At 45.4% G+C, this 16,639-nt stretch overlaps 1 protein-coding gene across 1 annotated transcript in view; it reads right to left on the bottom strand.

Moving 5' to 3' along the window:
* PSD3 (pleckstrin and Sec7 domain containing 3) overlaps window positions 1-15,821 on the bottom strand; it is a 147,549-nt gene extending 131,728 nt beyond the window's left edge. Inside the window, exons 1-2 of the mRNA XM_026661268.2 lie at window positions 15,696-15,821; window positions 4,080-4,191 (exon numbers count right to left, since the gene is read on the bottom strand). Of these exons, the coding sequence (XP_026517053.2) occupies window positions 4,080-4,191; window positions 15,696-15,821 (238 nt within the window). The remainder of the gene's footprint in view (window positions 1-4,079; window positions 4,192-15,695) is intronic.
* Window positions 15,822-16,639: the final 818 nt, after the last annotated feature.

Genomic DNA, 16,639 nt, shown 5'->3' with positions numbered 1-16,639 from the left:
GTGTGCCTAAATGTAAGAGATAAGAATATTTAACCAATAGCTATCTGATTTCCATACATACTTACATACTCCAGGTTTCCAAATCCACGTAAATAAGTGATTTTTCAATTAGTGAGTAGACTCAGGAAGTATCTTGTATAGTCATGTTTAGTTTTGCTTCTGAAAAGTTTTGAGAAGCCGAAGGGATGGGATTTGGGTAAGGAAAGCACCAAGGTAGCAGGAGGATAAGTGGGATTGCCTCCTGCAGGATACCCGGAGGGGGTGAACTCCTTTCTGCTCCCTACAGCATGTCTATCTGCTCACTCCCTATTTCCCAGACAGCTTCCTGCTCTGTGAAATACACGTGGGAAGAGGGAACAACCTTGGGCAGGTATTGAGCTCTGGTGAAGTTTTTTCAAGTTGTGTTTTTAAAGCCTCTTGGAAAGAGCCCTCTGATAAGACTTAGACTTTATTAGCTTTAAACAAGACAAGGAAGAGACATTTTGTTTTTTTCCTGACAACTTTATAAGTGCTTCAACAGGACTGGGTAAGATACCATTTGCCTACAATCTGCTTTATCCTTCTGGCCTTCAACTAGTGCCCATTTTCATAGTTGTGGCAAAACATGCTGAAGCTTATTCCACTTACTGTCAATTTCTCTAAACAGAATTCGCCATTTTGTTAAACTTCTGGACAAACCACTTCTTTCTCACAGCTAATCACCTCAACCCCTCCCTCCTTTTCAGGGCAATCGCTCTTTTCTGATTGGCTTAGGAATAAGGAGCTGCTTTTTACCACCCAACAAAAAAACAGACTTGGAGTGGTTGGGAGACTTCACATGTATTCTGTGAAGTTCCTGGGGGACCCGATCTGTAATTGGGTGCTGAAGTGATTGAGCTGTACAGCAACACAAATATTTCCCCACATTTTAACAAGACAAGCAAAAGACGAACGAATGGAATGCCCATCTCAAGTCAAACTACGTTTGGCTTTGTTTCTGAAAGTTATTAGCAGCATATGGCTAAGAAGCTGTCTTCGTTTACTTTAATAACATCTGCTTTTCCCCCCCTTTCTTAGTACATCAACCCTTGCTTGTGTGTAAAATCATACTAGTCTGGCATGTCCACTGTAGCAGGGTGGACACCCGCTCCTGCCTGGGAGGGGAGACCCTGAGAGAAAGGGGTTACTGCTAGGGGGCAGCACCCCAGCTAACAGGGCACCAGAGTCTCCCTCTGCCTGTAGAGGGAGATGGGCCTGGCTGCAGGGAGCTAGAGGCAGGGTACCTGAGTGGAGCAGGGCTGGGGAGCGGCAGAAGAGCTGGGGAGCTCCAGCCTGGAAAGCCCCAGGCTGCAGCCTAGCATTAGACCAACAGGTACTGGGGGTTGCAGAGGGCAGCCCAGGGGTAGGCAAAGGCAGCAGGTCCAAACCCAACCTTGCCAGTGATGAGTGGCGTATACTGCAGTCTGCCCCAGGGAGTGGGGCTAGATGGTGACTGGCAGTAGCCTTACACTGAGGCAAGGTGGGGCTAGTGGGAGGGGAGACCCAGAATGTGGGGGTACTGCAAGGGGGGCAGCAACCCGGAGAAAGGGACACTGGGGTCCTGGGAGGGACACGGGGGCCAGCGGTAAGGCGGATCACCGGCCTGCAGAGGGCGCTCCAAGGCTGGCAGAGCTAATTCCCATGGACGACCAGCAGGAGGCGCCGCAGGGGTGAGTCCACTCCCTTACACCACATTTTCAAAAACTGAAGAAACAGCATGAAAGTTTGTCCTGTGATTTTTAAAAGGCTTTCAATAAGGTAGAGGAGAGGATCTTCCAGGCCCAGAGCCTCTTCCCAACTGACCCCAAAAGTGGTGCTTGGTTAAACAGAAATGCCAGACAAATGCTGCCTTCCCAGTTGGTCAGTGGCCTCTGTAAGTTCATACCCATGCTTTGGCAAGGCTGTGTTTGAGACAGAGAGAGCTAAAGATGAAATTATTTTCCATCCGTCTCACACACACACACACACACACACACACCACTCTTCAACTAAGGAGCACTCTGGTCCATTTTTCTCCCAGGATAAAGATTGGGAGAGCCATGGAATACATGAAATTAGCCAATTGTTTACTGGCATCTTTTCTTAACACAGCTGGTCCACTTTCCCACAGTACCAGTACCTTCAGGTCAGACAGTGTGGTCTCGCAACATTTTTAGAGAATTTGTTTTATAAGAAAGGCAGTAAAACTGAATAGGAGAGAGGGCTTCTGGACTAAAAGGAAACAAAGAATTAACTAGTTTATACTTGGCTTTTGCAAACAACTTTGCTAAGAAGAATGAGTCCATAAGAGGGAATAGATTTGGGTATTCTTTCCTCCAGAGGAGTGGGTTTTGGTTTTGGACTGAGGTGTGGACGGGCAACCCCAATTTGTACTAAAATAAGAGTTTCTCTGAGCTACTGTTTGAATGGTACCTTAAACCAGAAAGGTTAAAATACAGATATACTACACAGAGTGGGGAAAGATATTGATGAAATTATGGGGGGGGGAAGTGCCTATATGGTGGACATGTTCAATTATTAAATAGTATTAGGGTGCAATTGTAACCAAGTATTACAATTGTTGAACATTTATTACCACATATTCCTTTTAAACCACTCCCTCTAGGGAGCCCTTAAGCAGATTACCAAGAACAAATCTTTCATTTATTAATAGCTCCTAGACTATTGGTAATTTCTCACTGGTAACAGGGTTGGCGGGGGTGAGGAATGGCTCTGAGAAATACTGGAAGTTGTTGACGTTATGTACACAGCCCAGCAGACAGAGGACTAATAGATAGGTAGGTAGGTAGTAAGTATTTATTCAATACATTTGCCCACAAAAGCCATTGCATTTGACAAATTTCTCTGAATGGTAGCACATATGAGGACTTGCTTTGGTTTGTTAGTTAGTAAAGACAGAATTCTCAGGTTTAAGATGTTCCCAGAAACACTGAACATGGATGACAACTATGCTGTTGCCTAATGATACTCTAAACAAGAGATTAGTTCATAATGAATCATGTTGTACTTTGGTAACATGTTTGGTGATGATCTGTAAAGTTGTTTACATTTCCTAAATAAACAAGTTAAAAAATTAGGCGTGTTGGATTTCCTGATAAAAACAAAGATAAAATTCAGCAAGAGCCTTGGAGAAATTGCTCATCGTCTGGACTTGAATTCTGTTCATTTAGTTTTTCTGCCCACTTCAAAATCTGCTTCTGAACAGATTCTTGCACAATTTTGGTGATAAAAGACTCCTCCTTTTAACTAAAAATGGCATCCTAACGACAGCCCATGATCTGGAAGGTTTAAACTTACCAAGATGCAAGGAGTAGCATCTCCTCAGACTAGACTGCCTCTCACTCCTGAAATAAAGGCAAGGATTTGTAGTAATCCAAACAAGAACGGAGAGAAATGGGCATCTCCACTATAGTTCTTTACTCTGCTTGGCCCAGGGCTAGCTGGGGGAGGAGGCGAATGTCCTTACTACCGAACTGGAGGCTGACCCCTAGATATTACTTCTTGCTGCTGCATCCAGAAAATAAAATGGTGAGTGGAGTTTTTCCAATACAAACAGAGAAAAAAGTTTAGCTTGAGTGTTTAGCCTAGAATATCTAAATTAAATCTTAGGTAATTGTAGCTACAGATATAGAATCATCCAGAAACACTTTAAGTGTACATGCAGTGAATATCAAAAGAATTGGCAATGATTTGATTCATACAGTGTTAGAAAGTGTGGTTAAAATTACTCACATTGTACAGCTGGCAGAAATAGGAGCTGTGAGACTTACTGTACAGACTCCTGGAGAAATACTGAACGTGTCTGGCACACAACTTTTACAGTCACGTGATAGTGTCCCCATTTAAACAGACAGGAAGGCAATGCTACATGCTACAGGATTGCAGTCACATCAGTGCTGACACAAGGGGTCCAATTCTCATTTAGAGCAAGGCTCCTTTACACTGTAAATTAGGTCAACATGCACTTTTAAGCACCTTTACATCAGTACACTGCAAGGTAGCTTTAATGTAACTGAGAATCAGGCTCTGTATGTCCTTCAAGCCGTGGAAAAAGCACTTACCTGTTTCTGAAGGTTTCTGTGTTTCTGACCCACCAAACAGAAATTCATATCTGGCCTTGGCAACACTCTGGGAATGAGCCAATACATCGTTAACCCAAACAAACGCTTCTGCCTGTAGAGTCAACACAAAAACAGGGTTAGTCTTTCACTTAAAACGTGGAATGTTAATACTGAATCATTCTGCATGTCATCAGACTAGGGATTTTCAAAATCACTTTGCACAGAGCAAACCCTTCCGCCTCTGAAGTCAATGGGAGGAGAGTTAGGCCAAGGCTAAGCACTTTTGAGAAGTCCATCTCTAAGTCTTATGGTCAAGATTTTCAGGAGTGAGCAGTGATTTTGGGGCCCCAACTTGCAGCACCTTAAGGGGCTTAGAAAGCAACAGAGGGTCCTGTGGCACCTTTAAGACTAACAGAAGTATTGGGAGCTTAGTTAACAGAGGGTGGGTACTCAGCAAAGTCAGTGACCACTTTCAAAGGACCTTGGCCTATGCATATAGCTTTAGGCACCCAGGTTTGAAAACCGGACCCCAAGTCACTGTAGGAACAAATACTGAAAGGCACATTAAAATCTTCTTTAAAAATTACCATTCTCCCAATTGAGGAGCACGCTCAAGTTTTTCAAGATGAATTCTGCAACACTGAATAAATAGTACCTTCTATACTAGGTGATATTTCTTTGTAGTAAGTTTTGGGCACTGGATTTCTTCTGTCATGTGTGACTGTGCATGTAACAGAATTATAAGCAATGGGGGAAAGAGCGAAATGATCAACTATAAAGAATACTGATTAGTAAGTTTTGCTCCCAAATCTCTTTCCACTTTGGGAGCATTGCAGCCTGGAAGACTTAGGCATAAAAGGGGCACACTAAGAAAAGATATGACTAAGAGTTCAAAATTTACTCCATATTAAAAGAAGGCCTTGTTTTGTGGAGAAGTTAGTGTCGCAATCTACTGAACAAGCAGGATTACAGCTTGTTAAAGTCGGGTCCTCGCTAAGGGCTCATGAAAGACTTAGAAACACAAACTTCATGATAAGGATCTATATTGATGGGGCTATTTAATCACAGAATCTAGAGATGGAGATGACCTTTCGGGTGGAATCCTGGCCCCACTGAAGTCAATGGAAGTTTTGTAGCTGAATTCAGCAGGTTCAGGATTTCACCCATTACGTTTTCTGCAATGGATGGATGGGCAGATGAGCACCTCACCCCACATTCCAAAACAACTGCTGCAGTCTTTCCTGGCCACTCCTCTCCTTCCCCACCTCTAACTTTCTTCTTCTGAGCCAGCTTTGCTGAATTTGGCTCAGCATTTTGATGGTTGGTGTATAAAATCCTACACAGAGAGTCATGAGTATTTGGACAGTAAAAAGAACAAGGGTCTCAAGAGGGAAGCATTTTAGGAGGCCTGATCCATCAGGATAGCTATTAACAGTGAACCTCCTGAAGTTGCCCGATCAAGTCAGCTGCATACTACACCCAGCTACAACAATGTATAACAAAAGATTTGTCCAAATGATTAAACAAGCTATGCATTCTTCATAAGGAAGCTACTTGGATTAGACATGCTTCTCATTGTACAGTTGTGGCATGCGCACAAATGAGGCCTCTTCATGTGTAGAGAAAAAATGCATGTACCTGGTTTGACTTTCTAAAAGTGTAACAGTTGCTGCTTGAGCAACAGGTGCCAGTAGATCAATAGGTGATGAAAGTCAATGTCTTTAAACCAGCATATTCGCTCTTCACTACCCTAAGGAGTTAGATGGGATCCTACCCATACAGAACCGGTATCAAATTGTGCCATGCTGTCAGGAAAGAAATTCTTGTTCCAGTTCACTACACCCTGAGCATCATCCAACAAGAGCCAGAAATTCCTGTCATTTTAATTTATAGGCTAAGATTTATAAAAATGAGTGCCTAAAATTAGACTAAAATCTTCCTTCAGACACCTAAAAAAAACAGCAGAGTGCTCAACATTCTTGGAAACAATATGGCCATTTACTCAGGTGTCTAAGTATAGACTTGGGCTACAATTCTTATTTACTAGGGCTGTCAATTAGTCGCAGTTAACTCACGCAATTAACTCAAAAAAATTAATCGCAATTGTCATAACTATAAAGGGAAGGGTAACAGCTCTCTGTGTACAGAGACTCCAAATCCTTTTACCTGTAAAGGGTTAAGAAGCTCGGGTAACCTGGCTGACACCTGACCCGAAGGACCAATAAGGGGGCAAGATACTTTCAAATCTTGGGGGGGAAAGGCTTTTGTGTGTGCTCTTTGTTTTAAGGGGTGGTTCGCTCTTGGGACTGAGAGGGACCAGACATCAATCCAGGTTCTCCCCATCTTTCTAAACAAGTCTCTCCTATTTCAAACTAGTAAGTAAAAAGACAGCAAGGCGTCTTAGATTTACTTTGTTTTCTCAACTTGTAAATGTACCTTTTTACCAGAGTGTGTATCTTTGTTTGCTGTACTTTGAACCTAAGACAGAGGGGGGTCCTCTGAGCTCTTTAAGTTTGATTACCCTGTAAAGTTATTCTCCATACTGATTTTACAGAGATGATTTTTACCTTTTTCTTTAATTAAAAGCCTTCTTTTTTAAGAACCAGATTGATTTCTCCTTGTTTTAAGATCCAAGGGGGTTTGGATCTGTATTCACCAGAAGTTGGTGAAAGGAGGGTGGGAGGAAGGAGGGGGGATGGTTAATTTCTCCTTGTTTTAAGATCCAAGGGGGTTTGGATCTGTGTTCACCAGGGAATTGGTGAAAGGTTTCTCAAGGCTTCCCAGGGAGGGAATTCTTGTGATGGTGGCAGCGGACCAAAGCTAAGCTGGTAGATAAGCTTAGAAGTTTTCATGCAGGCCCCTACATTTGAACCCTAAAGTTCAAAGTGGGGATACAGCCTTGACAGCAATTAATTGCAATGTTAAACAATAGAATACCAACTGAAATTTATTAAATATTTGTGGATGTTTTTCTACATTTTCAAATATATTGATTTATATTACAACACAGAACACAAAGTGTACAGTGCTCACTTTATATTATTTTTATTACAAATATTTGCACTGTAAAAATGATAAACAAAAGAAATAGTATTTTTTCAATTCACCTCATACAAGTACTGTAGTGCAATCTCTTTATCCTGAAAGTGTAACTTACAAATGTAGATTTTTTTTATTACATAACTGCACTCAAAAACAAAACAATGTAAAACTTCAGAGCCTACAAGTCCACTCAGTCCTACTTCTTGTTCAGCCAATCGCTAAGACAAACAGTTTGTTTACATTTATGGGAGATACTGCTGCTGCCTGCTGCTTATTTACAATGTCACCTGAAAGTGAGAACAGGCGTTTGCGTGGCACTTTTGTAGCTGGAGTTACAAGGTATTTACATGCCAGATATGCTAAATGTTTGTATGCCCCTTCATGCTTTGGCCACCATTCCAGAGGACATGCTTCCATGCTGATGATGCTCGTTAAAAAAATAGTGCATTAATCAAATTTCTCTCCTTGGGGGAGAACTGTATGTCTCTGCTCTGTTTTACCCGCATTCTGCCATATATTTCATGTTATAGCAGTTTTGGATGATCACCCAGCACATGTTGTTCATTTTAAGAACACTTTCACAGCAGATCTGACAAAACGCAAAGAAGGTACCAATGTGAGATTTCTAAAAACAGCTACAGCACTCAACCCAAGGTTTAAGAATCTGACGTGCCATCCAAAAACTGATCGAAACAGGGTGGGGGCATGCTTTCAGAAGTCCTAAAAGAGCAACACTCAGATACGGAAACTACAGAACCCAAACAATCAAAAAAAGAAAATCAACCTGCTGGTGGCATCTGACTCAGATGATGACAATGAACATACGTCAGTCCGCTTGGCTTTGGATCGTTATCGGGCAAAACCAATCATCAACATGGAGGCATGTCCTCTGAAATAGTGGTTGAAGCAGGAAGGGACATATGAATCTTTAGCACATCTGGCATATAAATATCTTGTGACGTTGGCTACATCAGTGCCATGCGAACTCCTGTTCTCACTTTTAGGTGACATTGTAAACAAGAAGTGGGCAACATTATGTCCTGCAAATTGTAATCAACCTTGTTTGTCTGAGCGATTGGCTGAAGTAGGATTGAGTGGACTTGTAGGCTCTAAAGTTTTACATTGTTTTATTTTTGAATGCAGGTTTTTTTGTATATAATTCTACATTTGTAAGTTCAACTTTCACGATAAAGAGATTGCACTACAGTACTTGTATTAGATGAATTGAAAAATACTATTTATTTTGTTTTTTACTGTGAAAATATTTGTAATAAAAAATAAAGTAAGCACTGTAGTTTGTATTCTGTGTTGTAATTGAAATCAATATATTTGAAAATGTAGAAAACATCGAAAGATATTTAAATAAATGGTATTCTATTGTTATTTAATTGCACTTAATTTTTTTAATTGCTTGACAGCCCTATTATTTACACTGGAATATATCCTGACTTTCAGACCTCTTTTATACTGCTTTGGCATTATAGAGGGGCTTTACTGTAAATGAGGTTCAGGCCCTTAGGACCAGGGCCAGCTCCAGGCACCAGCTGAGCAAGCTGGTGCTTGGGGCGGCAGATTGTTCGAGGCGGCATTCTGCCCAATCCTAGGGTGGCACGGCCGCTTTTTTGTTTTGTTTTGTTTGGTTTTGTTCCACTCCGGCCGCCCTGTAGGAGGCAGCGGCGTGGAGAACCAGAGCACCCTGCAGGGCAGTCCTCTTCCTTCCCTCCCCGCCGACCAGAGCCCTCGCGGCAGGAGGCGGCGCAGCGGGAGGGGCCGCGTGGCAGCGCCCCTGCTGTAGCCGTGGCCGCCCCCTTCTCTCTCTCTCCCACCCACTCCCTCCTCCTCCCCCAGCCGGTCCCCCTGCACCCACGCTCCAGCCGCGCCGCAGGTTTTTTTTTTTTTTTTTTCTTGGGGCGGCCCAAAAGCCAGAGCCAGCCCTGCTTAGGACTTTAACTTTAGGCACCCATTTTTAAAGATCTTAGCCAGAAGTAGTGCAGTTTTAACATCATGGAGTGACAGCTGCCATTAAGTCTGTCTCTGAAGACTGTGCTGCAGTAAAGGGCCCGGCTGGAATTGTTGGCTCAAGCACAATGCTGGGAGTTAAGATTCCTAATTTCTGTTCCCAATTTTGCCACTAACTTTGGGGCTGATCGAAAGCCCATTGAAGTCACAAGGTCTCAGAAGCCAAGAGCTTAGCAGCATTCAGAAAAAGCCTGGACGTTTACAGGGAACATTCCGAGCTCCATTAGTAAGGATTAAAAAATAAATATAAGTTTGGAAGTGATATAAATCCTCATACTTCAGGGCATAAGCCAACTCCCTCAGCTGGAGGTTAGGAAGAAACATGCCTCATAAGCAAGTTATAACACTCTTTAAATCATATTAAGCTCTTAGCCTTGTGGCAGCGAAGTCCCACCCTACTCACCAACTCCATTTCTGCAGCATGTCATGCTTGGGCTTACTAAATACATAAAGCTATTTGAAAGTGCACAGCACACATGGCTCTCTCCCATGTCACATAGACCCACTGTTCTCATTTAGCAGCTTGAGGACTGCATGAAGTAACAAAAAAAAAGGTAGCAAATTATGTGTCTCTCAGTGTAGTTTCCCATGAAAATTTCCTAGGCATTTGTGTATGCAGTTCATATCCATTAAAACTGACTCCAATGCAAAGAATTCTCACTAAGGCTTCAGCGGTGCATTAGGCCCTTAATGTTGGTCCTTAGTGATACTCCAGTGCAGTGCACCTGTATGTGGTTTACCCTGATGTTTTACCCTTAATGGCAGAACAGTACATTTTTAAAAGACACAGAGGCCTTGAAGGTGTCTAAGGCCAAGATTTATTTATTTTGTTTAAATCTGAAGCTAGGCTGCTGAATCAGTCTTTAGGTATCTAAGTGGATGGCCTGATTTGCCAGAGTGCCAAGCCCTCACCAGATCCCCCAGTGGAAGCTCTTGTGTGTGCACTTTTAAGAGTCAGGCCACTGGTCTAGTATTCGCAATGAAAGCCACTTTTGTGCAACCACCTTCAAAAGGACGTTAATCAGACTGATGCTGAGTTATTGAACATTAGACCAGTGATTCTCAAAGTTTTGTACTGGTGACCCCTTTCACATAGCAAGTGCGACCCCCCTTATAAATATATTTTAAAGTGTTTTTAATTTAATACCATTATAAATGCTGGAGGCAAAGCGGGGTTTGGGGTGGAGACTGACAGCTCGTGACCCCGCCTGTAATAACCTCGTGACCCCCTGAGGGGTCCCAACCCCCAGTTTGAGAACCTCTGCATTAGACAGTGTCCCTTCTGGGGCATAATGATTTCTGGAGGGGCATGTTTAACTGTAATAAGGGGCTTGTTTAAATCAGACTCAAAAATCCCACTGCCACTATTACAGCCAGATTCACATAGAGAGCTATCCAAGGGTAAGGAACAGGGCCAGATCAGCCCATCGCTGGGCCCTAAGCACACATACACAGTTGTTGCTTAGTTAACCCCCCTCCTCCCCAGATCAGTCAGCAACTGGCTCCCACTGCACATATACTGCCCCCCTCATGCCCACCCCCAGGGCTCTCGCTGCCGCTCTCCTGGCCAGCTTCCCTGTGCAGGCACAATTGCAGTTCCCCATCCTGTGCCTGGGGCGGCGAATCTCTGGCTGGTGGTCTGGGGCAGGAGCTGGCCCCACAGCAGCAGAGTGGAGGAGCAGCACTGGCCACCCCACTGCCCACTCAGGTTGGGCCCTGCCACCCCTCCATCACAATGGGGGCGAGGCCAAATTTGAGTGAGTGGCATTGCAACCTAGTGCACAGTTGTTGCATCCCTGCTCGGTGTCCGCCCCCCCCCCCCCCCGCCCAAAAAAAACCAAAACCCTGGGCCCTCGGCATGTGCCTAGGCTGCCTATGCGTTAATCTGGCCCTGGGGAGGAAGTCTCCCCCCTCGAGAATGCCGCTTCCCCCATGAAGGAAGAAGGTATTTTTTTTGTCCTTTTTGGACATCTTCCTTTTCTTCTTGGGGGCAGAGGCCAGCAGGTGAATTCCAGACAAACAGAGAATGCAGAAGGGTCACGAGCATAATACCCCAGGCCAGAGCTTGGGCCTTAGCAACCACTAGCATCTGAGGAGGCAGCAGAGCAGTTGGGGCTTCCTCTATGTGGACTGCCCATGTAAGGAGCAAAAGTAGAGCCCCAGAGACTAGTACAACCCTGTGCACAACAGACCAGTCAGATACAAGAGAGTTTCCAGCACCCCAGGGCAGTGGTGGAACAGCCAGCATCACAGGGTAACATTTCGAAAGATCACAGTAGTGCAGTCCCTTTCGGCTAGAGTCCCCGTCTCATGGCTGATAATCCTCACTCCCCAGGGACCTCTGTGCAGCTTGGGAAGGCCAGGTCCATGGCAGCCAGTGAAAGACCATGCAACATGAAGGTAATATAATCAATGCCAATCAACAGGGGCTTGTGGAAAACAGATCTGAAACTAACATGATATTTTGTGACTCTAAAAAAAAGAGTTTCCACAGCAGTGTCCTGGTTGGTTTTGGAAATAGTCACTGGAGTATAAAAACCTGAAGGTTCTTCCTGTTAACTAGAATAAAACCATATCCCGAGCCTAAGAGACTCTTGCTATTAATCCTGACATTTGTTGTTCAGTGTGTAGAGATAAATGTGTCACTGAGGTAATAATTGTATGAGCTGCTGTTATTTGGAGATAAGCCAACACTTCAGCTGTGCATTTGATAGTAAAAAAGGAAGTAGAGAACCATGTTCATTACCAGATCAGATTAGATTTTCTGTTAAATGTCTGATTAATCAATGTCACTTTCCTGAGAAACAGGTCAAATGTCCCAGAGACAGGATATGCATGCCTGAGCACTTAATCCTCTAATCAGATGTTGTTTATACATTCTGATTACTTGGTTTTGTAGCCACATATTAGCAGAATACAAATAGCATCTTCGCTCTTAACTTGTGTAAGTCTGCTGCTAATGGACTCGTGAGGCAATGTCAACTCAAGACCTGGATAGTCTCTTTTCAGACTAAGGGTTGGGTCTTTTGAGCTTTCAGAGAACAGCTGATACCAGTCCACTACCTCCCACTGATCCTCAGTTCACCAACCTAGCAGCACACAGCCTCCAGAGCTGGGAGCCATTCAGGTACCACTCCAGTCAGGGCCCTAACATATAGTCAGTTATGCACGGGATGGCCTTTAACTCCCTCTACCATCAACACTACTCCACAACCACGCACACTCAGCTTAAAACCCATCCCTGGCTCTCCGGTCCCATACCCTTTTATAGAGCTGGAAGCTTTTCTGCATTCAAACAATAACCTGTGCTGATCTCACCTTATCAGCCATGGCTGCCAAAGTGCCTCCCCTTCGTTGATGAAAGGGCAGCTTCATCTTGCACCATCAGACCTAGCTTGGCCACTGTGATTCACACCTTTGTGGCTTCCAGGCTGATCACTGCAACTCCCTGTGCTTGGGAATAAGCACATTGACCTTAAAGCTCCAGACCATGGCAGCACCCCTAGCTGTCAACAGCACATCACTCCATTGCACTTCTCATAATATGGGCTATCAACAGCACTCATCTTGAAGATCCTACACTGCACTGGCCCAGGCTATGTAAAAGAGCCCCTCTTACTCAGGTATTGCACCCTTATTCCTCAAGAGCTGCTTTCCTAGCAACTAGCCCAAAAGTATGGCACTCCTTTCCAGAGGAGATAGCTCTGAGTGCTGAGGTGTGTGGTCATTCCTAGGTGCAAACCCACTTTTTTAGTCACAAGAGCAACAGAAGAAAACTTGCACTCTTCCCTCACCCAGCAACCTCTTGGAAAGGAAGGAGAAATCTAGTTTACTTGCTGGATTCCTTGCTCTATTGTCTCCAATTTGCAGGCACCCAGATATTAGTGGTAGGTCCCTGGTAAGAACCCAGTTTATGCACATGCAAACGGAACAACTGGGTCCCTTAGCTACAGTTACTGAAGTTGGGTGACGCTAATTCCCACAAACCTATCAAAAAATTCTTATATCAAGACTGGAAATTGAAGTCCTGTCATGCAAATCCACCAGACATATACAGAGATGGCCCAGCCACTGCAGAGCCATCGACTGCAGTAGCAAGCCACTCCATAGGATTTCGATTCCCTCTTTCCCAATTTTCATGGGACTACCTAGCACCAAGCCCTTAACCCTATGGTGACAGACCCATTAGAAATCCTAATAGAGCCCATTTCCTCAAGCACTGCATAGGGGAAAGGATTTGGGCCATATGAATAATGCAGGAGAAATACCTTTTCATATAGATTCAGAAGCCAAGTGATGCCAGAAAGAAAGAAAGAAGCCCCAACAAAGTGCAACTGCCTATATGTAGCCAGATCCTCAGATGCTGTTAATCAATGGTGTATTTCAGTGAAACTAGGACAGGTTCTTAGCTGGTGCAAACTAGCACAGCTCCACTGAAATACACCATCTCAGGATCTGCCCCATAGTTTCACTAACTGATGAAATAGCATTTCAAGGAAGCGGTTTCTTTCCACAACACTAGCTAAACAAATATAGCTCAAATGACTGAAGTGATCATAATTAGCTACTGAGAAAGAGGCGATTTGTACAGGTTTGTGAATGACAACTTAGTTAATACACCGTTTTACATTTTTCTCTACATTTTGTAGTAGAATCTTAATTTTACAAACGCCAATCTTATGAACAACTAGTTACATAGACCATGTTTACTTGACAGGGAAAAAAGTCATATAATGGAAGTGATGTTGATGAAGAACAAGTTGACATCCCTGCACATTCTGATGCCCTCAGTGCACTGGAAATCACTTTTCAGCGGTCTGAAGGACAAGAAGAAAAAAAAGCAACGCAGTGCACCGTCCTGCAACTTATGGAGTATACCTGCTGTCATTTTGAAGTGGTCACTTTTATGAACTTTTTGATTTTATGAAACCCTTAGTCCCCAATTAGTTCATAAAATAGGGATTCCACTGTTATCTACTTTGCATAAAGGACCATTAGGCTATGGCTGAAGTTACTACAAGAGCAATAACATTTCCAGTTATCAGTTGCTCTCCCACACCGTTTCAGTCATGTTTTATCTCAGACAAAGCACCCCTGTCCAGAGGTATCCTGTGGGGTTATGCTAACTGTTTACAGTGACATGCGTCCTTTTGCAGCTAGGAGACACAGAGGAACAAGTTGTTGATTCAGTCCAAGTCTCTGCCTTGCCCCCAACAATAGATGTAATGCTAGACAGTGGAATTATGAACAAATAAAACCTGTCAGCGCAGCAAAGTACCCTGCCTGCTATGTAGTCAGAGTGTTAGATGAAGACACCTGATGTGACACTAGCAGCACAACACAGTGGAAATCCGGGAAGTTTCAACGTCTAGCACACACTAACTTTCCTGCTAGCTAAACTCAAGATTATCAAAGAAAAACACAGGGGTTGTTTCTTTTCTTTTGGCAAGACGCTGACGTGCGGAACACAGATTGCTACCGTGAGCCTGATCCCACTTTCCTGCCTCATCTAAAACCCCCTGGAACCGAAGGGAATGTTGCCTGGGAAATAACAACAAGACAGGGTCTCTAGGGTGTTATTGTTTCATTACCAGCATTGCATCTGAAAGTAAAAGACTCTAGGAAATTGCACTGATGGCAATACCTGCTCATTAAAACCTGATCTTCACCTGCAGCATAACTGATATTTTCGTTTGCAATACTCAAAAGAGAGCGCGACTACAGGCTGAAGAAACCTTCTGCAAAGATCAACTTCATTTTGTGCACACCGCTTTCCAGAGAGCAGCAGGAATTTCGCTTCGAAGCTGATGTCTGGTGGGCAGGGACAGGGCAGCCCCGAGAGACAGGGTCTCTGCCAGGGTGGGGAGAGCCGCAGGCCAGGGGCCCGAGCCCCCGGCCCTGCAACCGGGAAGTCCCGCGGAACTCCCGGGGACTAGGTCAATGCGAACTCCCGCGGGGTGCGGGCCCGGGCTCCCCCGCGCAGCGCAGCGCAGCTCAGCGCGCCGCGTTACACACGCGCCCCGCTCCCCGCGGGCGTGTCCGAGCCGCCCCGCACGCAGCCGGCGGGGGAGCGATTCCCTCCCCCGGGCGGGGCCCCCTGGGGCAGCTGCTGCCGAGCCCGGGGCAGGGGAATCAAGTTCCGCCCGCGGGCCGCGCTCCGGGGCTGGGCGCGCTGCGCTCCCTTACCGCGCCATCTCCTCCGTCCATCGCCCATGGCCAGCCGCAGGAGCGGCGGCGCCTCCCCCCGCCCAGCGGGGCTGCTGCTGCCGCCGGCGCCGCCGAACTTCCCCGCGAGCCGGCTCGGAGCCAGGGACAGAGCCTGGCCCCGGCGTCTGGGCATGTGCGAGCCTGCCGCCGCGGCTCCCCTGCGCGCATGCGCCGACGGACCGGCTCCTGCGGGCGGGCGCGTGGGGGCCGGGGAGCCGCGCGCCGGGACACCCGCTGCAGGGCTCGCGCGGGGACAGGCCGAGCACTGCTGGGGCTGGGCCGCCAGTCGGGGCGGGCGTCGGACCTCCAGTTGTGGGGTTTGCGCACCCCCGGAGCGGGGCTCCTCACCTGCCGGGAGAAGGGTGCCCTGTCCCATGGCTGTACTGTGCCCGCCTGCAGCCGGGGCTCCCAAGCGAGCTGTGCAATCCGCCCGAAGTAGAGACAGCAGCAGCAACCCAGGAGGGAAAAGCACATATACCCCGTGCTGTGCAATAAGGAATTTGAGGATTACAGGAAGCACCAGGCTTAAAAATAGAGATTGGGTGTGTGCCCATAGGCATATGGCATTTAAGGGGAGAGGTTTTTCTGATGCACCTAAGGGGTTTAGAAGTACAAGTGCCACTGATTTATGCCCCTAAACCCCTTAGGTTCTTTTTACAAACTCAATCCAAAATAATAAATGCTTAAAATGTCAAGATTTCTCTGTAACCATGAGGTGTAGAAACTTGTTTTTAAATATCAGGGGGTAGCCGTGTTAGTCTGTATCTACAAAAACAACAAGGAGTCTGGTGGCACCTTAGAGACTAACACATTTATTTGGGCATAAGCATCTGAAGAAGTGAGGTTTTTACCCACAAAAGCTTATGCCCAAATAAATCTGTTAGTCTTTAAGGTGCCACGAGACTCCTTGTTGTTTTTGTAGATACAGACTAACACGGCTACCCCCTGATACTTGACACCATGCAAGGCACTAAATTTAGCCGTATGGAGTGGAAATCCATCAACCTCAACAAAAAACTTGCACAGATACAGACAGACATCATCTTCCTCTCCAAATGCAAATAGATGGACATCATACCAAATGGACTGAAGGTAAAAAATCCATTGCAATCAACATACTACACTGACTATGGTGAGAGACTGTGCCACACACTCTCAAAGAAACTGAGGAACCACCTGATCAGCATCCTGTACAGCAGACAGGAGAAGATCAAGAATGAGCTCTCAGAACTGGAGACTCTCATACAATACCAACCTTCCACACAAGCTTCCACGTGGCTGGACTTTACAAA

This window comes from Terrapene carolina, unplaced genomic scaffold, assembly GCF_002925995.2.
Source record: "Terrapene carolina triunguis isolate 2854851 unplaced genomic scaffold, T_m_triunguis-2.0 Scaffold988, whole genome shotgun sequence".
In the NCBI taxonomy this organism is placed as follows: Eukaryota; Metazoa; Chordata; order Testudines; family Emydidae; genus Terrapene; species Terrapene triunguis.
The sequence above is the reverse complement of the archived record's forward strand: the minus strand, read 5'-3'. Positions and strand labels throughout refer to the sequence as shown.